The 24,194-nt window shown below is 76.8% G+C and overlaps 1 protein-coding gene across 1 annotated transcript; it reads left to right on the top strand.

Annotated features, from left to right (window-relative positions):
• Positions 1–5,659: 5,659 nt before the first annotated feature.
• LOC134154289 (calmodulin-binding transcription activator 2-like) lies at positions 5,660–24,191 on the top strand (the record flags this gene model as incomplete). The annotated part of the gene is given in 24 exon segments (XM_062601040.1): positions 5,660–5,757; positions 5,836–5,936; positions 6,787–6,854; positions 7,703–7,838; positions 7,929–8,000; positions 9,125–9,278; positions 9,804–9,947; positions 10,060–10,370; positions 10,654–10,980; positions 12,027–12,153; positions 12,746–12,880; positions 14,022–14,141; positions 14,209–14,321; positions 14,401–14,795; positions 17,979–18,057; positions 19,369–19,529; positions 19,919–20,197; positions 20,687–20,801; positions 20,936–21,138; positions 22,071–22,216; positions 22,219–22,256; positions 22,258–22,281; positions 23,526–23,597; positions 24,084–24,191. Coding segments are annotated over 24 exon segments (3,459 nt in total), but the record flags the coding sequence as incomplete, so codon positions are not given.
• Positions 24,192–24,194: the final 3 nt, after the last annotated feature.

The following is a 24,194-nucleotide window of genomic DNA, read 5'->3' as shown; positions in this document are numbered from 1 at the left end:
CCCTCACACTTTTCCTTCCATTTTCCCTCCTTTTTTCCTCACACTTTTCCCTCACGCTCTTCCCTCCGTTTCCCTCCCTTTCCCCTCACACTTTTCCCTCCATTTTCCCTCCTTTTCTCCTCACACTTTTCCCTCACACTCTTCCCTCCGTTTCCCTCCATTTCCCCTCACACTTTTCCCTCCATTTTCCCTCCTTTTTTCCTCACACTTTTCCCTCACGCTCTTCCCTCCATTTTCCCTCCTTTTTTCCTCACACTTTTCCCTCACACTCTTCCCTCCGTTTCCCTCCCTTTCCCCTCACACTTTTCCTTCCATTTTCCCTCCTTTTTTCCTCACACTTTTCCCTCACGCTCTTCCCTCCGTTTCCCTCCCTTTCCCCTCACACTTTTCCTTCCATTTTCCTCCTTTTTTCCTCACACTTTTCCCTCACACTCTTCCCTCCGTTTCCCTCCATTTCCCCTCATACTTTTCCCTCCATTTTCCCTCCTTTTTTCCTCACACTTTTCCCTCACACTCTTCCCTCCGTTTCCCTCCATTTCCCCTCATACTTTTCCCTCCATTTTCCCTCCTTTTTTCCTCACACTTTTCCCTCACGCTCTTCCCTCCATTTTCCCTCCATTTCCCCTCACACTTTTCCCTCACGCTCTTCCCTCACTTTTCTCCCCCTTTCCCTCCGTCCCCCCCCGCACGTCCCCGCCGCTTTCCGGCTCTCCCCGCGTCCCGCCGGCAGCCCCGCGCCATGGAGCGCCGGCCGCCCGCCGCCTTCGGCCCCTCCGCCAGGTAGGGCAGCCCGGGGATCGCCGCCGCGAGCCGGGAGAAACGCGGCGCTGGCGAGCGGGCGGAGGGAGGGGGGGGCGCGGCAGGGAAGGACGTTTGGCCCCTTGAAAGCCTCCCCGGGAGGTGGCACGGCGGAGTCGGGAGACGGGAATAGCCCTGCGCCGGCGCCAAGTTCCCCCTCGTTCCCCTCCGCCGCGGCCGAACCCAGCGATTTCCGCGCCTGCCGCGACGAAGGGAGAAAAAAACAAGAAAATACAATAAAAAAAAAGCCGTGGGGAGAGGCGAAACGCCGCGTCGCTGCCGCGGAGGGGAAGGAGCCGCCTGGGTAGCGGGGAAGCGCCGTTAAACCGAACGGCTCCGTAAAGCAACACCGGCCCCGGGAATGCAGCTCGAGGCGCCGGCGCGGGGGCGGCCGGGCCCCGCGCGGCTCCTCCGGGTCCCCTTCTCACCCGTTCCCTTCGGTTTGGGACGAGCGTAACGGCTCCCCGCCTCGCGTTAAGAAAACGCGGGTTTGAAGGTCCCAAAAAGAGAAAATACACGAGATGTTTTAATCCGAGCTCGCGCGTAACGCTGGCCGGAAAAGGAAAAAAAACAGCAACCGTTGTGGCTTTTTTTCCCCCCAATCCACGGAGTTTTGCTGAGTTAAAGCGTCCTCCGCCCCGGGCGGGCGGGAAAGGGGAGCGTTCTTGCCGGTTTATCCGATCTTTGATCCGTCTGCTCGGTAAAAACCTGCCTCTGATTTCCGGCAGGAGCCCGGCCGCTCTGCGTCCAGCCGCGCCGCCCCGTGCGACGCTCCTGTCCCCGTTCCCGTGTTTCCGAGCGCGGTTTTCCCGTTCGGCCCGGTTTGCTGCCGGTGCCGGCGCCCCGGAAACGCCGGCGCGAGGAAAATCCCTTTTCCCTTCCCCGTTCTGCACCCGGGACGCCGAGGTGCAGAATCCGCCTTTAAGTCTGGCTGCTTCGAAGCTGCGGTAGCTCCGCACCGCCCTCGGTGGGGCCAGCGCCGGGAGCGGCCGACGCCGCGGCGACCGTTGGCCCGCGGATTGCCCCAACCTGGCCTTTCCGACCCCAAAAACCCGCCGGAGCCCCGCGGCTCGCGCCGGAGCCCCGCAGCCCGGCGCGTGCTTCGCTTTGCAGGCAGTCGGAGACGGTGAGCAGACGGAGAGCGGCCGGGGCCGAGCCGCCGGCACCCCGGAGCGCCTGGCGCCCCGCGTCCCCGGCGCGGCCGCGACCGCCGGCCAGGTAGGGGGGCCCCGGGGCCGCCCGCGCTCCGCTCGCCTTCCCCCGGAGAGCCGCGCCGTGGAGGGGGAGGCGGACGAACGGGGCGCCCGGCCGGAGCGGGGAACGCGTCCGCGCTGCCGGAGACGGATCCTGCGCCGCGGGGCGGGAGCGGGGGGGGGGGGGATTCGCTCCGTTTGCGGCGCAATTAGCGGGGCGGCAGCGTCCGGCTGCGGAGCCGGGACGCTGCGGAGGCGCCGGGGCCCGCTCCGTGCAGCCGCTCTCCCGGCCCTCGGGCTGCTTTTCCCTGATTAACTCTTCCCTCCGGGAATCGTTAATGAAACTCGTCTGCTCGGGGAAACCACAAGCCGCCGCCCGCCGCGGCACCAAAAACGCCCGTTTGCCTCTTCAGCCGCTGCTGGATGGACGGATGCCACGGGAATCCCCCGCTCCCGGCGCACGTGGAGCCGCGCGCGCAGGTCTCCCTCTCTCTGGCGCCAATATCCGGTAGAAGAACGGGACCGGGGAGCAGCCGGGACGGGGCGGCCGCGGCCGCGGGAGCAGCCCGCTTCCGCCCTCTCCCGCTCCGCGCGTTTAGCGGGAGCCTCGTCGCCGTCCCCGCCCTCCCCGCCCCAGAACCGGCCCGCGGCGCCTCCGGGCGAAGCCGGAGCCGGAGCCGGGATTTAGGACAAGCTGCTAACGGCCCTAAAGGCCCTGTTTGTAATTAACCCCTCCGCTAATTAGCAGCTGTTGCCGCAGTCTTTTGGGCCCCGCAAGGAGGTGGAAATCCTGCTCCAAGGCGGATTTGCGCGAGGCGCCTGCCGGGGGGGAGGGGGGGGGGGACGAGGAGCGCCGGGAGCCGCGCGGAGCCGCCGCGTGTTCCCGGCCCCGGGGCGCCGGCCGCGCTTCCCGCGGCGGGAGCGTCTCCGCCGGGAGAGGCCTGGGAAACGCCGGCGCCGCGCGGAGCCGCCCCGGGCCCCTTCGCTCCGCAGGCGGAGGCGCTGCCCTCGCCGCGGGAGCTGTGCGGGCGGAAGCGGCGCCGGGAGCGCCCGGAGCCGGGACGCGCCGGCCGCGTCGGCTCCCACCTCGAGGAGCTGAAGAGGCGGCAGAGCAGCGTCGACGAGTAAGACGGCAAAATCCGGGCGCGTTCCCGCCTTCCCCCGGCTTTAGCCGGCTCCGGGCGCTCCGGGCGATGCCGCGTGTTCCTCCCCGCGCAGGCTGAAGAGGCGGATGTGGGGCGGATACGGCGCGCGGGGGCCCGGAGCCGCCGCCGCCGTCGTCCTCGCGGAGGAGATGCCGAGCGCGGAGCCTCCGGCCTGGAGCCGGCGCCCGCAGCCCGCCGGAGACCCCTTCGGCGCGGAGGTGAGCTCCGGCGGGCCGGGAAAACGGGGCGAAAGCCGGGCGCAGCGGGGCGGCGGAGCCGCGTCGTGACCGCCGCGCCCGTGCCGTGCCGCAGGCCGCCGCGGCGCCGCGGCGCTCCGGGCGCCGGGAATCGCCGCTCTCCGCCGCCGCCCTCCGCGCGCCGCCCCGGAGCTGCCGCCCGCCGGAGCCGCCCTGGGCCGAGGGGCGGCGCGAGGAGTGAGCGGCGCCGGCGCCGGCACCGGCACCGGCACCGGCACCGGCACCGGCCGTCCCGGCGCTGCCGCCGTCGTCCGGCCCGGAGCGCTCCGGCCCCTCCCGCGATTAAACTCTGGTGCCCCCCCCCCCCCACCGCGGCTCCCCGGTTTCCGCCGCACGGAAAACGGCGGCTGCGCCGGCTCGCAAGGGGGGGTCTTGGCTCGCGCGGGGGGGTCCTGGCTCGCGCGGGGGGTCCCGTCTCGCACGGGGGGGTCCCGGCTCGCACGGGGGGTCCCGTCTCGCACGGGGGGGGGTCCCGGCTCGCACGGGGGGTCCCGGCTCGCACGGGGGGTCCCGTCTCGCACGGGGGGGGGTCCTGGCTCGCGCGGGGGGTCCCGTCTCGCACGGGGGGGGGGTCCCGGCTCGCACGGGGGGTCCCGGCTCGCACGGGGGGGGGTCCCGTCTTGCACAGGGGGGCCCTGGATCGCACGGGGGGGGTCCTGTCTCGCACGGGGGTGGTCCCGGCTCGCGTGGGGGGGCCCTGTCTCGCACGGGGGGGGGGGTCCCGTCTCGCACGGGGGGTCCCGTCTCGCACGGGGGGGGTCCCGGCTCGCGCGGGGGGGTCCCGTCTCGCGCGGGGCCGGCAGCTGCCTTCCCGGGGCTCCCGCCCCACGGCGCCCCAAATCCCCGCTTTGCACCCCGAAACGAGCTCGCAGCACCGGGCCCAACGGCTCGGGGGAGGCGGGGCCACGGGCGGGGAGCCCCGCCCACCCCCGCGGAGGCCCCGCCCACCCCCGCGCAGGCCCCGCCCTCCCCCGCGGAGGCCCCGCCCACCGCAGAGGCCCCGCCCACCGCGGAGGCCCCGCCCACCGCGGAGGCCCCGCCCACCGCGGAGGCCCCGCCCCGCCCCGCCGTGCGCGCTGAGGTCACGCGCCGGCGGCGCTGTCAGCGCGCGGCCCCGGCGGGGCGGGAACATGGCGGCCGGCGGCGGCCCCCGGCCCCGGCCCCGGCGGCAGCGGCAGCGGCAGCGGCAGCGGCAGCGGCGGCGCCATCGCCCCCCCGGTGCCGGCAGGTGCGGCGGGGCCGCGGGGCGCGGCCGGGCCGGGCCGGGCCGGGCGGGGCGGGGGAAGGGGGGGGCCGGGACCTGGCAGCCCCCCCGGCGCGTCCCCCCCCGGCTGCCCCAGTGCCGCCGCCTGCGTCGGGGGGGGGGGGGCACTGCGGGGGGGGCGACGGGGGGGGGACACACTGCCGGGGGGGAGCAACGGGGGGGGACACACTGCGGGGGGGGGTGATGGGGGGACACACTGCGGGGGGGCCAGCGGGGGGGGGACACACTGCGGGGGGGGCGACGGGGGGGGACACACTGCCGGGGGGGGATGATGGGGGGTCACACTGCGGGGGGGCCAGCGGGGGGGGGACACACTGCGGGGGGGGATGATGGGGGGTCACACTGCGGGGGGGCCAGCGGGGGGGGGGACACACTGCGGGGGGGATGATGGGGGCACTGCGGGGGGGGCGACGGGGGGGGACACACTGCCGGGGGGGGCGAGGGGGGTCACACTGCTGTTGGGGGGCGTAACGGGGGGGGACATCGCCGTGGGGGGTGATGGGGGGGTCACACAGCCCTGGGGGGGGATGATGGGGGGTCACACAGCGGGGGGGCCAGCGGGGGGGGGACACACTGCCGGGGGGGGGCGAGGGGGGTCACACAGCCCTGGGGGGGGATGACGGGGGGTCACACTGCCGCGGGGAGGTGATGGGGGGGGTCACACTGCTGTGGGGGGTGTAACGGGGGGGGACATCGCCGTGGGGGGGTGATGGGGGGGGTCACACTGCCACGGGGGTCGGTGACAGGAGGTCACACTGCCACGGGGGGGTAATGGGGGGGTCACACCGCTGTGGGGGGCGTGATGGGGGGGACATCGCCGGGGGGAGGTTATGGGGGGGGTCACACCGCCGTGGGGGTCGGTGGGGGGGTCACACTGCCGTGGGGGTCGGTGGGGGGGTCACACCGCCGGGGGGGGATGACGGGGGGGGGGTCACACCGCGGGGGGGGGGCGATGTCAGGGTGTCTCCGGCGGGGGGGTGACGGCGCCGTCGCCGCAGGCGGCAGCCCCCCCCCCGTGGCCCCCGGCCCCCCGGCCGCGCGCTGAGGGCGGCCCCGGCCCGGCCCCACCATGAGCGGCAAGGAGAGCGCCGAGCCCACGGGTAAGCCGGGGGGGGGGCGGGGGGGCCCAGGCGTCCGGCGCCCCCTCACCCCCCCCCACTGCCCCCCCCCCCCCGCAGAGAGGAGCCCCCTGAAGGTTTTCCTGCCGCGGAAGCTGGTGGAGCGTCTGCCCCAGTGCGCCGCGCTGCCCGCGGAGCGCCTGCGCTGGAACACCAACGAGGTGGGGGGCGCGGGGGGCACCGGGGCGCGGGGGGCACCGGGGTGCGGGGGGCACAGGGATGTGGGGGGCCGCGGGGGGCACCGGGGCGCGGGGGGCTCAGGGATGTGGGGGGGCGCGGGGGGCACCGGGGTGCGGGGGGCTCAGGGATGGGGTGCGGGGGGCACCGGGGCGCGGGGGGCTCAGGGATGTGGGGGGGCGCGGGGGGCACCGGGGCACGGGGGGCTCAGGGATGTGGGGGGGGCGCGGGAGGACACAGGGACATGAGGACTTGGGACACGGGGGGACACAGGGATGTGGGGGGATGCGGGGGGGACGTGGGGGACATGAAGACCTGGGACATGGGGGGGTGTGGGGACGTGGGGGGACACGGGGGACTCAGGGATGTGGGGGGATGCGGGGGGACATGGGGGGACGCGAGGACGGCAGGGACGTGAGGGTGACACGGGGGGCGCAGGGGGGACACGGGGGCGTGGGGGGGACACGGGGGCGTGGGGGGGACACCAGGACAGTGGGGTGCGGGGGGACGGGCGCAGCGGGGTGACGGGGACAGCGGGGCGATGGGCACCCTGGGGACCCCGGGGCCGGGCGGTGGGGCCGGGGGGCCGGGGCGGTGGGGACCCTGGGGATGGGGAGGGGGTGATGGGGCCCCCGGGGCCGGGCGGTGGGGCCGGGGGGCCGGGGCGGTGGGGACCCTGGGGATGGGGAGGGGGTGATGGGGCCCCCGGGGCCGGGCGATGGGGCCGGGGGGCCGGGGCGGTGGGGACCCTGGGGATGGGGAGGGGGTGATGGGGCCCCCGGGGCCGGGGTGGCGGCGGCAGCGGCCCCCCCCTCACCGCCGGCGCCGCGGCAGGAAATCGCCTCCTACCTCATCACGTTCGAGAAGCACGAGGAGTGGCTGTGCTGCGCGCCCAGGACGAGGTGGGGCCGTGGCGGGGCCGTAGCCATGGGGGGGCCGTGGCCGGGCCGTGGCAGGGGCTGCGGCGGGGCCGTGGCAGGGCCGTAGCCATGGGGGGGCTGCGGCGGGACCGTGGCGGGGCCGCGGTGGGGCTGTGGCCATGGCGGGACCGTGGCAGGGGCCGTGGTGGGGCCGTAGCTGTGGTGGGGCCGTGGCCATGGCGGGACCGTGGCAGGGGCCGTGGCGGGGACCGTGGCGGGGGCCATGGTGGGGCCGTAGCTGTGGTGGGGGCCGTGGCCATGGCGGGACCGTGGCGGGGGCCGTGGCGGGGGCCATGGTGGGGCCGTAGCTGTGGTGGGGCCGCGGCGGGGGCCGTGGTGGGACTGTGGCAGGGGCCGTGGCGGGGCCATGGTGGGGCCGTGGTGGGGCCATGGTGGGGCCGTAGCTGTGGTGGGGCCGCGGCGGGGGCTGTGGTGGGGCCGTGGTGGGGCCGCAGTGGGGCTGTGGCCATGGCGGGACTGTGGTGGGGCTGCGGCGGGGCCGTGGCAGGGGCCGCGGCGGGGCCATGGTGGGGCCGTAGCTGTGGTGGGGCCGCGGCGGGGGCCGTGGTGGGGCTGTGGTGGGGCCGTGGCCATGGCGGGACCGTGGCAGGGGCCGTGGCGGGGGCCGTGGCGGGGCCATGGTGGGGCCGTGGCTGTGGTGGGGCTGCGGTGGGGCCGTGGCTGTGGCTGTGGCTGTGGCTGTGGCTGTGGCCATGGCTGTGGCAGGGCCGTGGCTGTGGCGGGGCCGTGGCGGGGCCGTAGCCATGACGTGGCCGTGGCCGGGCCGTGGCCGTGGCCGTGGCTGTGACCCCCCCGCGCCCCCCCGGCAGGCCGCGGAACGGCTCCCTGCTGCTCTACAACCGCCGCAAGGTGAAGTACCGCAAGGACGGCTACTGCTGGAAGAAGCGCCGCGACGGCAAGACCACGCGCGAGGACCACATGAAGCTCAAGGTGCAGGGCGTGGAGGTAGGCGGGGGGCGGGGGGGCGGGGGGGGGCCGGGGGCTCCGCCGCCCCCCCGCCGCGCCGCCCCCCCACGCCCCCCCGCGCCCCCGCAGTGCCTCTACGGCTGCTACGTTCACTCCTCCATCGTCCCCACCTTCCACCGCCGCTGCTACTGGCTGCTGCAGGTACCGGGGGGGGGGGCGGGTGGGCGGGGGGGGCCCGGGGGGGCGATCGCCCCTCCCCAGCCCCTCCGGAGGGGCCCCGGGGTCCTGACGCCCCCCCCCTTACCCCGTGGGAGGGGCCCTGGGGTCCTGACGCCCCCCTTTCATCTCATGGGAGGGGCCTTGGGGTCCTGGCTCCCCCCCCCCCGCCCTATAGGAGGGTCCCAGGGGTCCTGACCTCCCCCCCGCAACAGCCCCATAGGAGGGTCCCAGGGGTCCTGACCCCCCCCAACAGCCCCATAGGAGGGTCCCAGGGGTCCTGACCCCCCCAACAGCCCCATAGGAGGGTCCCAGGGGTCCTGACTCCCCCCCAACAGCCCCACAGCAGGGTCCCAGGGGTCCTGACCCCCCCAACAGCCCCATAGGAGGGTCCCAGGGGTCCTGACCCCCCCCCAACAGCCCCATAGGAGGGTCCCAGGGGTCCTGACCCCCCCAACAGCCCCATAGCAGGGTCCCAGGGGTCCTGACCCCCCCACAACAGCCCCATAGGAGGGTCCCAGGGGTCCTGACCCCCCCAACAGCCCCATAGGAGGGTCCCAGGGGTCCTGACCCCCCCCCAGCCCCATAGGAGGGTCCCAGGGGTCCTGACCCCCCCACAACAGCCCCATAGGAGGGTCCCAGGGGTCCTGACCCCCCCCAGCCCCATAGGAGGGTCCCAGGGGTCCTGAACCCCCCCCCAACAGCCCCATAGCAGGGTCCCAGGGGTCCTGACCCCCCCCAACAGCCCCATAGGAGGATCCCAGGGGTCCTGACCCCCCCCCCAGCCCTATAGCAGGGTCCCAGGGGTCCTGACCCCCCCCAACAGCCCCATAGGAGGGTCCCAGGGGTCCTGACCCCCCCACAACAGCCCCATAGCAGGGTCCCAGGGGTCCTGATCCCGCCCCCCATAACAGCCCTGAGAGGGACCTGGGTGTCCTTATATGTTCTCCGGGAGGGGCCCAGGTGTCCGGCCCCCCCCACCCTCCCCGGGCCCCCCCCCCCCCGCTCCCGGGGCCCAGGCGTCCAGCGCCTCCCCACCCCCCCGCTCCCGGGGCCCAGGCGTCCGGCCCCCCCCCGCTCCCGGGGCCCAGGCGTCCGGCGCCCCGCAGAACCCCGACATCGTGCTCGTGCACTACCTGAACGTGCCGGCCATGGAGGAGTGCGGCAAGGGCTGCGGCCCGGCGCTCTGCGCCCTCGCCGCCGACCGCCGCGAGTGGCTCCAGTGGTCGCGCGAGGAGCTCGTCAGCCAGCTGCGGCCCATGTGTGAGCGCCGGGGGGGGGGCCGCGCCGTGCCGGGGGGGGGGCCGTGCCGTGCCGGGGGGGACCACGCCGTGCTGGGGGGCTGTGCTGTGCCAGGGGGGCCGTGCTGTGCCATGCCGGGGGGGCCATGCTGTGCCGGGGGGGCTGCGCCGCGCCGGGGGGTCTGTGCCATGCTGGGGGGCCCGTGCCGTGCTGGGGGGGCCGTGCTGCGCTGTGCCGGGGGGGCCGCGCCGCGCCGGGGGGGGGGCCGTGCCGTGCCAGGGGGGCCGTGCCGTGCCGGGGGGCCATGCTGTGCCATGCTGGGGGGGCCGTGCCGTGCCGGGGGGCCATGCTGTGCCAGGGGGGCTGCGCCGCGCCGGGGGGGCCCGTGCTGTGTTGGGGGGCCCATGCCGTGCTGGGGGGGCCGTGCTGCGCTGTGCCGGGGGGGCCGTGCCGTGCCGTGCCGGGGGGGCCGTGCCGTGCCGGGGGGCCGCGCCATGCCGGCAGAGGACCATGCTGATGCCTCCCCCCTCCCCCCCCCCCCCCCAGTCCACGGCATCAAGTGGACGTGCGGGAACGGCGGCGGCGGCCCCGGCGCCTTCTCCCTGGAGCAGGTGGTGCAGCACGTGCTGGAGAGCCAGCAGGCCCGGCCGGCGCCGCGCACCCACGCCTGCCTCTGCTCCCGCGGCCTCGGTGAGTCCCGCCGGCGCGGCGCGGCACGGCACGGCGCGGCGCGGCGCGGCACGGCACGGCGCGGCGCGGCGCGGCACGGCGCGGCCCCACCGCCCTCACCGCCCGCCCGCAGGCGCCGCCGGGCACAAGTGCAGCAGCACCAAACACCGCATCATCTCGCCCAAAATGGAGCCGGGCGCCCGCGAGGCCGAAGCCGCCGCGGCGGCAGCACCGGCGCCGGAGCCGCCCAAGGCGCCGTCGTCGCCCGACACCACGCAGCCCTCGCCGGGGCTGGCGCTGCCGCCCGACGTCCCCGCCGTCGCCTTCGCCGCGGGGCTGCCCGTGCTGCTCATGGCCGGGCTGGGCGGCTCGGGCGCCGCCGCCGCCGCGCCGCTGCCGCCGGTGCCGGACAAGCCGCTGGCGCTGACGCCGAGCCAGCACCTGGTGACGGGCGACGGCGGCGGCGGGGGGGGGGCCGGCGCTGGCCCCCGCGGCCCCCGGCGCCGCCGGGCTGGCGCTGGTGCTGGCGCCGGGCCTGGACGCGGCGCTGGAGCCCGGCCCGGGCGCCGCCGCCTTCGACCCCGACTGCTTCCTCAACAGCCCCGAGCGGGGCCAGACGTACGGCTGCGAGGCCGAGGCCGCCGCGCCGCCGCCGCCGCCGCCGTACCTGCCCCGCGGCGCCGGGCGCCCGCCGGAGCCCGGCGAGCCGGCCCGCGCCGCGGACGAGGGGGAGGCGCCGATGGAGGCGGCGGGCGGCGGGGGCCCGGCGCCGCGGGGGCCGCCTGGAGCCGGCACCGGCGCCGGAGCCGCCAGGCTGCCCTTCGGCCTCTCCCTCGACGGCCTCGTCCCGGAGCTGCCACCGGACGAGGGCGGCTACGAGCGTCCCGGAGCCGCCGGCCCCCCGGAGCCGCCGGCCCCCCGGAGCCCCCGGAGCCCCCGGAGCCCCGGCCCGGCCGCCGCGGAGGCCGCGGAGGCCGCGGAGGCTGCGGAGGCCACGGAGGCCACCGCGCTCGTCTCCATCACCGACTTCTCCCCGGAGTGGTCGTACCCGGAGGTGAGCGCGGGGGGCGGGATGGGGCGGGGTTTGGGATGGGATTCGGGGTGGGATTCGGGATCGGGACGGGGTTCGGGACGGGATTCGGGATCAGGATGGGATTCGGGATGGGATGTGGGATGGGATTTGGGATTGGGATGGGATTCGGGATCGGGATGGGATTTGGGATGGGATGTGGGATGGGATTTGGGATTGGGATGGGATTCGGGATCAGGATGGGATTCGGGATGGGGTTCGGGATCAGGATGGGATTCGGGATGGGATTTGGGATCAGGATGGGATTTGGGGATGGGATTTGGGATGGGGTTTGGGATGGGATTCGGGATCAGGATGGGATTTGGGATGGGATTTGGGATAGGGATGGGATTCGGGAGGGGATTCGGGATCAGGATGGGATTTGGGATGGGATATGGGATTTGGGATGGGGTTCGGGATGGGGATGGGATTTGGCATCGAGGATGGAGATTGGGACGGGGGATCAGGGACCGGGATGGAGATTGGGGATGGGGTTGGGATCGGGGCGGGCTGGGGATGGGATTTGGGGTCAAGGCAGGAGATTGGGATTGGGGTGGAATCGGGTGGAGACGGGGATGGGACTGGAGATGGGGGTCAGGGGTCAGGACGGGGGTCGGGGATTGGGGATGGAATGAGGTGGGGGCTGAGGGTGGGGACCGGGGGTTAGGGTGGGGGATCGGGATCGGGGATCGGGACGGACGTCGGGGATGAGAGTTTGGGACGGTGACGGAGCATCGGGGATGGGGACTGCGATGGGGGGCGGGGAGGGAATCGGGGAGGGGACGGGGAGGGGGATGAGGGGATGGGGAGGGGGACGTGGGGAGGGGGACGGGGGTGGGGAGGGGGATGGGGACAGGATGGGGATCAGGGATGGAGTCAGCGATGGGACGGGGATGAGGACGGGACGGGGATGGGGACGGGATCGGTGCTCTGACACTCTGTCCCGTCCCGTCCCGTCCTGTCCCGTCCGGTCCCGTCCCGTCCCGTCCCGTCCCGTCCGGTCCGGTCCCGGCCCGGCCCGGCCGCGCCAGGGCGGCGTCAAGGTGCTGATCACGGGGCCCTGGACCGCCGGCGCCGGCGCCTACAGCTGCCTCTTCGACCGCGTGTCCGTGCCGGCCGCGCTCGTGCAGCCGGGCGTCCTGCGCTGCTACTGCCCCCGTGAGCGCCGGGACGGGGGGCCGGGGCGGGGCGGGGGGCCGGCATGGGGCAGGGGGCCGGGCCGGGGGGCAGCACGTCGGGACGGGGCTCCGCGCTGATGCCGGCTCCGTCTCCGGCTCCTGCTCTGCCTCCGGCTCCATCTCTGTCCCCGTCTGCGTCTTCTCCATCGGGCTCCGTCTCCGTGTCTGTCTCCACCTCCGTTTTGTTTCCGTCCCCGTGTCGGCTCCGGCTCCGGCTCCGGCTCCGTCCCCGTGTCGGCTCCGTCCCCGTCCCCGTGTCGGCTCCGGCTCCGGCTCCATCCTCGTGTCGGCTCCGTCCCCGTCCCCGTGTCGGCTCCGTCCCCGTCCCCGTGTCGGCTCCGGCTCCGGCTCCGTCCCCGTGTCGGCTCCGTCCCCATCCCCGTGTCGGCTCCGGCTCCGGCTCCATCCCCGTGTCGGCTCCGTCCCCGTCCCCGTGTCGGCTCCGGCTCCGGCTCCATCCCCGTGTCGGCTCCGGCTCCGGCTCCGGCTCCGTCCCCGTGTCGGCTCCGTCCCTGTCCCCGTGTCGGCTCCGGCTCCGGCTCGGGCTCGGGCTCGGGCTCGGGCTCCGGCAGCGCACGAGGCCGGCCTGGCCGCCCTGCGCGTGGCCGTCGCCGCCCGGCTCCTCTCGGCGCCGGCGCCCTTCGAGTACCGGGCCCGGAGCGTCCCGCCGCTGCCCAGCGCCCGCGCGGACTGGCTCTCCCTGGACGGTGAGGGGCCCCGGACGCCTGGGCCCCCGGGGGGGGGGGGGGGGGGGGACCCTGCCATGGCCCTACCTCTGCGCCCGGACGCCTGGGCCCCCCGGGGGGGGGTGCAGAGGGTCACCTGGATGCCTGGACCCTGTCGCAGTGGGGTGGGGGGAGATATGGGGGGGCCCCCGGACACCTGGGCCCTCTCGCAGTGGGGCGGGGGGGGATGTGGGGGGTCCCCCGGACGCCTGGGCCCTCTCAGAGCGGGGCGGGCGGGGTGCAGAGGGTCCCCCGGACACCTGGGCCCTCTCGCAGCGGGGCGGGGGGGGTGTGGGGCGTCCCCCGGACACCTGGGCCCTCTTGCAGCGGGGCGGGGGGGGGTGTGGGGGGGCCCCCGGACACCTGGGCCCTCTCGCAGCGGGGCGGGGGGGGTGTGGGGGGTCCCCCGGACACCTGGGCCCTCTCAGAGCGGGGCGGGGGGGGTGCAGGGGGTCCCCCGGACACCTGGGCCCTCTCGCAGCGGGGCGGGGGGGTGTGGGGGGGCCCCCGGACACCTGGGCCCTCTCGCAGGGGGGCGGGGGGGGGTGTGGGGGGTCCCCCGGACGCCTGGGCCCTCTCGCAGCGGGGCGGGGGGGGTGTGGGGCGTCCCCCGGACGCCTGGGCCCTCTCGCAGCGGGGCGGGGGGGGATGTGGGGGGCCCCCCGGACGCCTGGGCCCTCTCGCAGTGGGGCGGGGGGGGATGTGGGGGGTCCCCCGGACGCCTGGGCCCTCTCAGAGCGGGGCAGGGGGGGGGATGTGGGGGGCCCCCCGGACGCCTGGGCCCTCTCGCAGCGGGGCGGGGGGGGGGATGTGGGGGGTCCCCCGGACGCCTGGGCCCTCTCGCAGCGGGGCGGGGGGGGGATGTGGGGGGGCCCCCGGACGCCTGGGCCCTCTCGCAGCGGGGCGGGGGGGGATGTGGGGGGGCCCCCGGACGCCTGGGCCCTCTCGCAGCGGGCGGGGGGGGATGTGGGGGGGCCCCCCGGACGCCTGGGCCCTCTCGCAGCGGGGCGGGGGGTGATGTGGGGGGGCCCCCGGACGCCTGGGCCCTCTCGCAGCGGGGCGGGGGGGGGATGTGGGGGGGCCCCCGGACGCCTGGGCCCTCACGGCCCCCGTCCCGCCGCAGACAGCCAGTTCCGGATGTCGATCCTGGAGCGCCTGGAGCAGATGGAGAAGCGCCTGGCCGAGATGGCGGCCGGGGCCCCGGCGGCGCGGGGGGGCCCCGGCGACCCCCCCCCCGGGCCAGGTGAGCGTGCCGCGGTGCCCGGACGCCTGGGCCCCGGCCCCCCTCCTCCCCCCCCCACCCTGGCCAGGTGAGCGCGCCGCCCGGACGCCTGGGCCCCGCGCGCTGCTGGCTCTGTGGCTCCGGCTGGCGCCGACCCTCCATCCTCCCCGGGCCGGCGGCGGTTTTCCAGGGTTCTTCTGGGTTTTTTTTACCCATTTTTTCCCCATTTTTTCCCCGGGATTTTCCCGTTTTTTCCCCGGGTGCCGACGGGCGGCCGCAGGCGCCGGGCGACGCCTTCGAGCAGCGCGTGGTGGCTCTGTGCGAGGCGCTGATGGCCCGCGGCGGGCGGCCCGGCTCCGGCGCCGGCTCCGGGCCCCGCTCCGGCCCCGGCTCCGGCTCCGACCCCGGCTCCGGGCCCCGCTCCGGCCCCGCCTCCGACCCCGGCTCCGGCTCCGACCCCGGCTCCGACCCCGGCTCCGGGCCCCGCTCCGGCCCCGGCTCCGGCTCCGACCCCGGCTCCGGGCCCTGCTCCGACCCCGGCTGCGGCTCCGGCTCCGGCTCTGATCCCGGCTCCGGCCCCGGCTCCGGCTCCGGCCCCTTCCGCGGGATGAGCCTGCTGCACCTGGCCGCGGCGCAGGGCTACGCCGGCCTCGTCGACACCCTGCGCCGCTGGAGGTGAGCGGAGCTGCGCGCGGACACACGGACATGTGCACGGACACGTGCACGGACACACGGACGCACGTGGACACACACAGACGTGCGTGACCGCGCACACGTGGATACGCATGGAGTCGTGCACACGTGGGCACGCGCAGGCACACGGTCACATGGACACACGGACACGCACAGACACGTGAACACGCGCACAGACACGTGGACACGCGCACAGACACGTGGACACAGCACACGGACGTGCAGACACGCACACGCACACGCATGGATACACGTAGACACGTGCACGGACACACACGGACACATGTGACCGTGCACATGTGGATGCGCATGGACTCACGGACACGCGGGGGGCACGCGCACACGCGCATGGAGACACACACAGACATATGAACACGCACAAGGACATGCGGACACGCACACGGACACGCGGGCATGCATGTGGACGCACGGACGTGTGCGCGGACACAGGGACACGCGGCCCCGGGGGGACGGACGCGGACGCGGGGCGGGAAACGGGGCTGGGGACGGGCGCACGGCCGGGAGCAGGGACGGGACCCGGGCGGGGCAAGCGGGGACGGATCGGGGGGGGGGGACGGGAATGGGGGGAGACGGGGCTGGATCCAGCGGGGGGGGAACGACGGGATCCGGCTGGGGGGGGTGGAGACGGGGCTGGATCCAGCGGGGGGGGGAACGACGGGATCCGGCTGGGGGGGTGGAGACGGGGCTGGATCCAGCGGGGGGGGGAACGACGGGATCCGGCTGGGGGGGGTGGAGACGGGGCTGGATCCAGCGGGGGGGGAACGACGGGATCCGGCTGGGGGGGGTGGAGACGGGGCTGGATCCAGCGGGGGGGGGAACGACGGGATCCGGCTGGGGGGGGGTGGAGACGGGGCTGGATCCAGCGGGGGGGGGGAACGACGGGATCCGGCTGGGGGGGGGGTGGAGACGGGGCTGGATCCAGCGGGGGGGGGAACGACGGGATCGGCTGGGGGGGGGGGGGGAGACGGGGCTGGATCCAGCGGGGGGGGAACGACGGGATCCGGCTGGGGGGGGGGGGAGACGGGGCTGGATCCAGCGGGGGGGGGGAACGACGGATCCGGCGGGGGGGGGTGGAGACGGGGCTGGATCCAGCGGGGGGGGAACGACGGGATCCGGCTGGGGGGGGGGGGGAGACGGGGCTGGATCCAGCGGGGGGGGGAACGACGGGATCCGGCTGGGGGGGGGGTGGAGACGGGGCTGGATCCAGCGGGGGGGAACGACGGGATCCGGCTGGGGGGGGGTGGAGACGGGGCTGGATCCAGCGGGGGGGGGAACGACGGGATCCGGCTGGGGGGGGGGTGGAGACGGGGCTGGATCCAGCGGGGGGGGGAACGACGGGATCCGGCTGGGGGGGGGGGTGGAGACGGGGCTGGATCCAGCGGGGGGGGAACGACGGGATCCGGCTGGGGGGGGTGGAGACGGGGCTGGATCCAGCGGGGGGGGGAACGACGGGATCCGGCTGGGGGGGTGGAGACGGGGCTGGATCCAGCGGGGGGGGGAACGACGGGATCCGGCTGGGGGGGGGGTGGAGACGGGGCTGGATCCAGCGGGGGGGGGGAACGACGGGATCCGGCTGGGGGGGGGGTGGAGACGGGGCTGGATCCAGCGGGGGGGGGAACGACGGGATCCGGCTGGGGGGGGGTGGAGACGGGGCTGGATCCAGCGGGGGGGGGAACGACGGGATCCGGCTGGGGGGGGTGGAGACGGGGCTGGATCCAGCGGGGGGGGAACGACGGGATCCGGCTGGGGGGGGTGGAGACGGGGCTGGATCCAGCGGGGGGGGGGAACGACGGGATCCGGCTGGGGGGGGGTGGAGACGGGGCTGGATCCAGCGGGGGGGGGAACGACGGGATCCGGCTGGGGGGGGGGGGGGAGACGGGGCTGGATCCAGCGGGGGGGGAACGACGGGATCCGGCTGGGGGGGGGGGAGACGGGGCTGGATCCAGCGGGGGGGGGGAACGACGGGATCCGGCGGGGGGGGGTGGAGACGGGGCTGGATCCAGCGGGGGGGGAACGACGGGATCCGGCTGGGGGGGGGGGGGAGACGGGGCTGGATCCAGCGGGGGGGGGAACGACGGGATCCGGCTGGGGGGGGGGTGGAGACGGGGCTGGATCCAGCGGGGGGGAACGACGGGATCCGGCTGGGGGGGGTGGAGACGGGGCTGGATCCAGCGGGGGGGGAACGACGGGATCCGGCTGGGGGGGGGGTGGAGACGGGGCTGGATCCAGCGGGGGGGGGAACGACGGGATCCGGCTGGGGGGGGGGGTGGAGACGGGGCTGGATCCAGCGGGGGGGGAACGACGGGATCCGGCTGGGGGGGGTGGAGACGGGGCTGGATCCAGCGGGGGGGGGAACGACGGGATCCGGCTGGGGGGGTGGAGACGGGGCTGGATCCAGCGGGGGGGGGAACGACGGGATCCGGCTGGGGGGGGGGTGGAGACGGGGCTGGATCCAGCGGGGGGGGGAACGACGGGATCCGGCTGGGGGGGGGGTGGAGACGGGGCTGGATCCAGCGGGGGGGGGAACGACGGGATCCGGCTGGGGGGGGGTGGAGACGGGGCTGGATCCAGCGGGGGGGGGAACGACGGGATCCGGCTGGGGGGGGTGGAGACGGGGCTGGATCCAGGGGGGGGGAACGACGGGATCCGGCTGGGGGGGTGGAGACGGGGCTGGATCCAGCGGGGGGGGGAACGACGGGATCCGGCTGGGGGGGGGGTGGAGACGGGGCTGGATCCAGCGGGGGGGGGAACGACGGGATCCGGCTGGGGGGGGGTGGAGACGGGGCTGGATCCAGCGGGGGGGGGAACGACGGGATCCGGCTGGGGGGGGTGGAGACGGGGCTGGATCCAGCGGGGGGGGGAACGACGGGATCCGGCTGGGGGGGGGTGGAGACGGGGCTGGATCCAGCGGGGGGGGAACGACGGGATCTGGCTGGGGGGGGGTGGAGACGGGGCTGGATCCAGCGGGGGGGGGGGAACGACGGGATCCGGCTGGGGGGGGGTGACCGGGTCTGCCGGGGGGGGGATGGAGATGGGGATGGAGGTGGGGATGGATCCGGCTTTGGGGGGGGAGGGATCGGATCCGGCTGGGGGGGGCCGGGTCCGTGCGGATCCCCCCATTCCCCCCCCGCCCCCCCCCCGCAGGACGCTGGCTGCCGGGAGCCTGGACCTGGAGCGCGAGATCGACCCGCTCAACGTGGACCATTTCTGCTGCACCCCCCTGGTGAGGGGCCGGGGCCCAGGCGTTCGGGGGGCCCAGGCGTCCGGGGGCGGGGGGGGGGGGGGCGCCAAGGCAGCAGAGAGTAAGGGGGGCTCAGGCATCCGGGGGCGAAGAGGGCCCAGGAGTTGGGGGGGCCCAGGTGTCCGGGCGCGGAGGGTCCCAGGCGTCCGGGCAAGGAGGGTCCCAGGCGTCTGAGTGCAGAGGGTCCCAGGCGTCCGGGCACGGAGGGTCCCAGGCGTCCGAGTGCGGAGGGTCCCAGGCGTCCGGGCGCGGAGGGTCCCAGGCGTCCGGGCACGGAGGGTCCCAGGCGTCCGGGCACGGAGGTTCCCAGGCGTCCGGGCGAGGAGGGGCCCCGGCGTCCGGGCGCGGAGGGTCCCAGGCGTCCGGGCACGGAGGTTCCCAGGCGTCCGAGTGCGGAGGGTCCCAGGCGTCCGGGCGCGGAGGGTCCCAGGCGTCCGGGCACGGAGGTTCCCAGGCGTCCGAGTGCGGAGGGGCCCCGGCGTCCGGGCGCGGAGGGTCCCAGGCGTCCGAGTGCGGAGGGGCCCCGGCGTCCGGGCGCGGAGGGTCCCAGGCGTCCGGGCACGGAGGGTCCCAGGCGTCCGGGCGCGGAGGGGCCCCGGCATCCGAGCGCGGAGGGTCCCAGGCGTCCGGGCACGGAGGTTCCCAGGCGTCCGAGTGCGGAGGGTCCCAGGCGTCCGGGCGCGGAGGGTCCCAGGCGTCCGGGCACGGAGGTTCCCAGGCGTCCGAGTGCGGAGGGTCCCAGGCGTCCGGGCGCGGAGGGTCCCAGGCGTCCGGGCACGAAGGGTCCCAGGCGTCCGAGTGCGGAGGGTCCCAGGCGTCCGGGCACGGAGGGTCCCAGGCGTCCGGGTGTGGAGGGGCCCTGGCGTCTGGCACGGAGGGTCCCAGGCGTCCGAGCGCGGAGGGTCCCAGTCGTCCGGGTGCGGAGGGGCCCCGGCGTCCGGGCGAGGAGGGGCCCAGGCGTCCGGGCGCGGAGGGTCCCAGGCGTCCGGGTGTGGAGGGGCCCCGGCATCCGAGCGCGGAGGGTCCCAGGCGTCCGGGCATGGAGGGGCCCAGGCGTCCAAGCGCGGAGGGGCCCCGGCATCCGGGCGCGGAGGTTCCCAGGTGTCCGGGCGCGGAGGGTCCCCGGCGTCCGGGCGCGGAGGGTCCCAGGCGTCCGGGTGCGGGAGGGTCCCAGGCGTCCGGGTGTGGAGGGGCCCCGGCGTCCGGGCACGGAGGGTCCCCGGCATCCGGGCGCGGAGGGGCCCCGGCGTCCGGGCGCGCCGCTGACGCCGCTGCCGCCGGGCCGGGGCGCAGATGTGGGCCTGCGCCCTGGGGCACGCCGAGGCGGCCGAGCGGCTCTGCCGCTGGGAGCGCCGGGCGCTGGCCGTCGCCGACTCGCTGGGCCGCCTGCCGCTGCGCCTGGCCCGCGCCCGCGGCCACCTCGCCCTGGCCGCCCGCCTCGAGGAGCTGCAGCGGCGCCGGCGCCCGCCCCGGCGCCCGCCCGCGCCCCCCGGCGCCCCCCGCGCCCGCTCCCCGCTCGCCCCCGACGCAGGTACGGCCCGCCGCGGCGTCCCCAGCGCCATCCGCGGCGTCCCCGAGCTCCCACGGGTCCACCCGGGGCGTCCCCGACGTCCCCGGCGCCATCCGTGGCGTCCCCGGTGCCATCCGCGGCATCCCCGAGCTCCCACGGGTCCACCCGGGGCGTCCCCGACGTCCCCGGTGCCATCCGCGGCGTCCCCGAGCTCCCACGGGTCCACCCGGGGCGTCCCCGACGTCCCCGGCGCCATCCGTGGCGTCCCCGGTGCCATCCGCGGCGTCCCCGAGCTCCCACGGGTCCACCCGGGGCGTCCCCCGACGTCCCCAGCGCCATCCCCGACGTCCCCGACGCCATCCGCGGCGACCCCCGGTGCCATCCACGGCGTCACCGAGCTCCCACGGGTGCACCCGGGGCGTCCCCGATGTCCCCAGCACCATCCCTGACGTCCCCGGCGCCATCCACGGCGTCCCCGAGCTCCCACGGGTCCACCCGGGGTGTCCCCGACGTCCCCGGCGCCATCCGCGGTGTCCCCGGTGCCATCCACGGCGTCCCCGAGCTCCCATGGGTCCACCTGGGGCGTCCCCGACGTCCCCAGCGCCATCCGTGGTGTCCCCGGTGCCATCCGTGGTGTCCCCGAGCTCCCACGGGTCCATCCAGGGTGTCCCCAAGGTCCCCCAGCTGCTCCAGGGTGTCCCCAAGCTCCCACTGGGGCGTCCCCCGAGCTCCCATGGGTCCACCTGGGGCGTCCCCGACGTCCCCAGGCGCATCCACAGTGTCCCCGAGGTCCCATGGATCCATGCAGCGTGTGCCCAAGGTCCTGCTGGAGCATCCCCGAGGTCCCACGGGTCCATCCGGGGCGTCCCCGAGCTCCCCTGTCCCCCCCCCCGGAGCCCCTCGGGGTGCCCTGACCGTCCCCCGTCCTCCCCCCGCAGGGCTCAGCTCCGCCAGCGGCATCTCGTCGCCCTCGGAGCTGTCGGACGGCTCCAGCTCCGGCTCCGGCTCTGGCTCCGGCTGCGGCTCCAGCTCCGGCTCCGGCTCCGGCTGCGGCTCCAGCTGCGGCTCCGGCTCCAGCTGTGACTCCAGCTGTGGTTCCAGCTGCGGCTCCAGCTCCGGCTGCGGCTCCGGCTGCGGCTCCGGCTGGCGCTCGCGGAGCTCGGCCTGCTCCAGCGCCTCGGTGCCGGCGCCCGACCCTGCCGCCGGCATCCCGCAGGTACGGCGTGGCCTGGCCCGGCCCAGCACGGCCCGGCACAGCCCGGCCCGGCGCAGCGTGGCCCGGCCCGGCACGGGGGCCCCCGGCGTCCGGGCCGCCGCTGAGCCCCCGCCGCCGCCCGCCCGCCGCCGCAGGTGGACGTGGTGACGCTGGCGCGGCAGATCCTCGAGGCGACGCCGGAGCGGATCAAGCACGAGGCCTCGGCGCCGGCGCCGGCCCCCGGCACCAGCCCCGGCGCCAGGGGGGCTCAGCGCCGCCATGGCCTGGCTGGAGACCTACCTGGAGAGCGTCGACCGCCCGCCCGGCGCCCCGCGGCACAGGTGGGCGCGCGGGGACGGCGGGGACGCGGCGGGGACGCGGCGGGGCTGGCGGGGACACAGGGACACGGGGACACGGTGAGGATGTGGTGGGGACACGGGGACATGGGGATTCAGAGGGGATGCGGTGGGGATGCAGCGGGGCTGGCGGGGATGAGGATGGCGGGGACACGGTGGGGACATGGTGGGGACATGGGGACATGGCGGTGATGTGGTGGGGACGCCGTGGGGATATGGGGACGTGGTGGGGACGGTGGTGACATGGGGACACGGCGGGGACACGGTGGGGATTTGAGGACGCGGCGGGGGCGCGGCGGGGCGCGGCGGGGATGTGGGGGCACAGGGGGGACGTGGTGGGGGCCGGCAGGGTCGCGGCGGGGAGGGCGCGGCGGGGACGCGGTGGGGACGCGGGGGCACAGGGGGGACGTGGTGGGGCCGGCAGGGACGTGGTGGGGACGCGGCGGGGACGCGGGGGTCGGCGGGGACGCGGTGGGGCCGGCAGGGACACGGCGGGGACGCGGCGGGGATGTGGGGGCACAGGGGGGACGCGGTGGGGCTGGCAGGGTCGCGGCGGGGACGCGGTGGGGACGCGGCGGGGACGCGGGGGTCGGCGGGGACGCGGTGGGGCCGGCAGGGACACGGCAGGGACGCGGTGGGGCCGGCAGGGTCGCGGCGGGGGCGCGGCGGGGACGCGGTGGGGACGCGGGGGTCGGCGGGGATGTGGGGACGCGGCGGGGACGCGGCGGGGATGTGGGGGCACAGGGGGGACGCGGTGGGGCCGGCAGGGACGCGGCAGGGACGCGGTGGGGACGCGGTGGGGATGCGGGGGGCACAGGGGGGACGTGGTGGGGCCGGCGGGGACGCGGTGGGGACGCGGCGGGGACGCGGCGGGGACGTGGGGGTCGGCGGGGCCGGCAGCCCGCTCCGGTGGCCGACGCCGCCCGCGCCGCAGGCCGGGGCCGCCGGGGTCGGTGCCGTCGGCGTCGGTGTCGGCGTCGGTGTCGGCGTCGGCGCCGTCGGCCGCCGGCTGGGCCGAGTTCCTGCGGGCGGCGGGCGCCGGGGGGGGCCCGGGCGGCGCCGCCCCGCCGACGCTCTCGGAGCCGAGCAGCGCGAGCTCTACGAGGCGGCGCGCGTCGTCCCAGGCCGCCGTCCGCCGGCACAAGGTGCGGCGGGATCCCCCCGGGGCGGCGGGATCCACCCGGGACGGCGGGATCCCCCCGGGGCGGCGGGATCCACCCAGGACGCTGGGATCCCCCCGGGGCGGCGGGATCCACCCGGGACGGCGGGATCCACCCAGGACGCTGGGATCCCCCCGGGGCGCTGGGAACCCCCCTGGGACACTGGGACCCCTAGCGCTGCTTTGGGATCCACCCGGGACACTGGGATCCACCCGGGACGCTGGGACCCCCGGCGCCACGGCAGGATCCACCCGGGACACTGGGATCCCCCCTGGGGCACTGGGATCCCCCCGGGACACTGGGATCCCCCCTGGGACACTGGGATCCCCCCCGGGACACTGGGATCCCCCCTGGGACACTGGGATCCCCCCCGGGACACTGGGATCCCCCCGGGACACTGGGACCCCCGGCGCCATGGCAGGATCCCCTGGCACAGTGGGATCCCCCCAGTGCAGCAGGATCCGCTGTCCCTCGCCCGTCCCCCCCCAGCGGGGCAGGATCCCCCGTCCCTCACCCCCCCGTCCCCCCCGGCGCGGCGGGATCCCCCCGGCGCAGTGGGATCCCCCCAGCGGGGCAGGATCCCCCGTCCCTCACCCCCCCGTCCCCCCGGCGCGGCGGGATCCCCCCGGCGCAGCGGGATCCCCCCAGGGCAGCAGGATCCCCCGTCCCTCACCCCCCGTCCCCCCCGGCACGGCGGGATCCCCCCGGCGCAGTGGGATCCCCCCAGGGCAGCAGGATCCCCGTCCCTCACCCCCCCCGTCCCCCCCGGCGCGGCGGGATCCCCCCGGCGCAGCGGGATCCCCCCAGGGCAGCAGGATCCCCCGTCCCTCACCCCCCCCGTCCCCCCCGGCGTGGCGGGATCCCCCCGGCGCAGCGGGATCCCCCCAGGGCAGCAGGATCCCCTGTCCCTCACCCCCCCCGTCCCCCCCGGCGCGGCGGGATCCCCCCGGCGCAGCGGGATCCCCCCAGGGCAGCGGGATCCCCCATCCCTCACCCCCCCCGTCCCCCCCCGGCGCGGCGGGATCCCCCCGGCGCAGTGGGATCCCCCCAGGGCAGCGGGATCCCCCGTTCCCCCCGGCGCGGCGGGATCCCCCCGGCGCAGCGGGATCCCCCCAGGGCAGCGGGATCCCCCGTCCCTCACCCCCCCCGTCCCCCCCGGCGCGGCGGGATCCCCCCGGCGCAGCGGGATCCCCCCAGGGCAGCGGGATCCCCCGTCCCCCCCCGCGCAGGGCCGGCGGCTGAAGGAGCAGCAGGAGGTGGCGGCGGCCGTGATCCAGCGCTGCTACCGCAAGTACAAGCAGGTAGCGGGGCCCGGGCCCCCCGGATCCCCCCGGATCCCCCCGGATCCCCCCGGATTCCCGCCGGATCCCCCCTTGGGTCGCTCTGGATCCCTGTGGCTCCCCCCTCCACGATCCCCCTGGTCCCCCCGGCTCTGCCCTGCTTCTCCCCAGCCCGGATCCTGCCCGGATCCCTCCCGGATCCCCTCAGATCCCCACCCCGGATCCCCCCGGATCCCCCACCCCAGATCCCCCCCAGATCCCCACCCCAGATCCCCCCGGATCCCTCCCGGATCCCCTCAGATCCCCACCCCGGATCCCTCAGATCCCCACCCCGGATCCCCCCAGATCCCCACCCCAGATCCCCCCCAGATCCCCACCCCAGATCCCCCCGGATCCCCCCGGATCCCGCCCGGGTCCCCCCCGGATCCCCCCGGATCCCGCCCGGATCCCCCGGATCCCCCCGGATCCCCCCGCCCCCCCTAACCCGCTCTCTCTCTGCCCCGCAAGCTCACCTGGATCGCTCTGAAGGTAACGGGGATGCCGGGGGGGGGGGGGCGCCCGGACGCCTGGGCCCCTTCCTCAGGGCTACGGGGCTGCCCGGACGCCTGGGCCCCCTGT

The sequence above is a fragment of the Rhea pennata genome, unplaced genomic scaffold (genome assembly GCF_028389875.1).
Source record: "Rhea pennata isolate bPtePen1 unplaced genomic scaffold, bPtePen1.pri scaffold_200, whole genome shotgun sequence".
Lineage (NCBI taxonomy): Eukaryota > Metazoa > Chordata > Aves > Rheiformes > Rheidae > Rhea > Rhea pennata.
The sequence above is the reverse complement of the archived record's forward strand: the minus strand, read 5'-3'. Positions and strand labels throughout refer to the sequence as shown.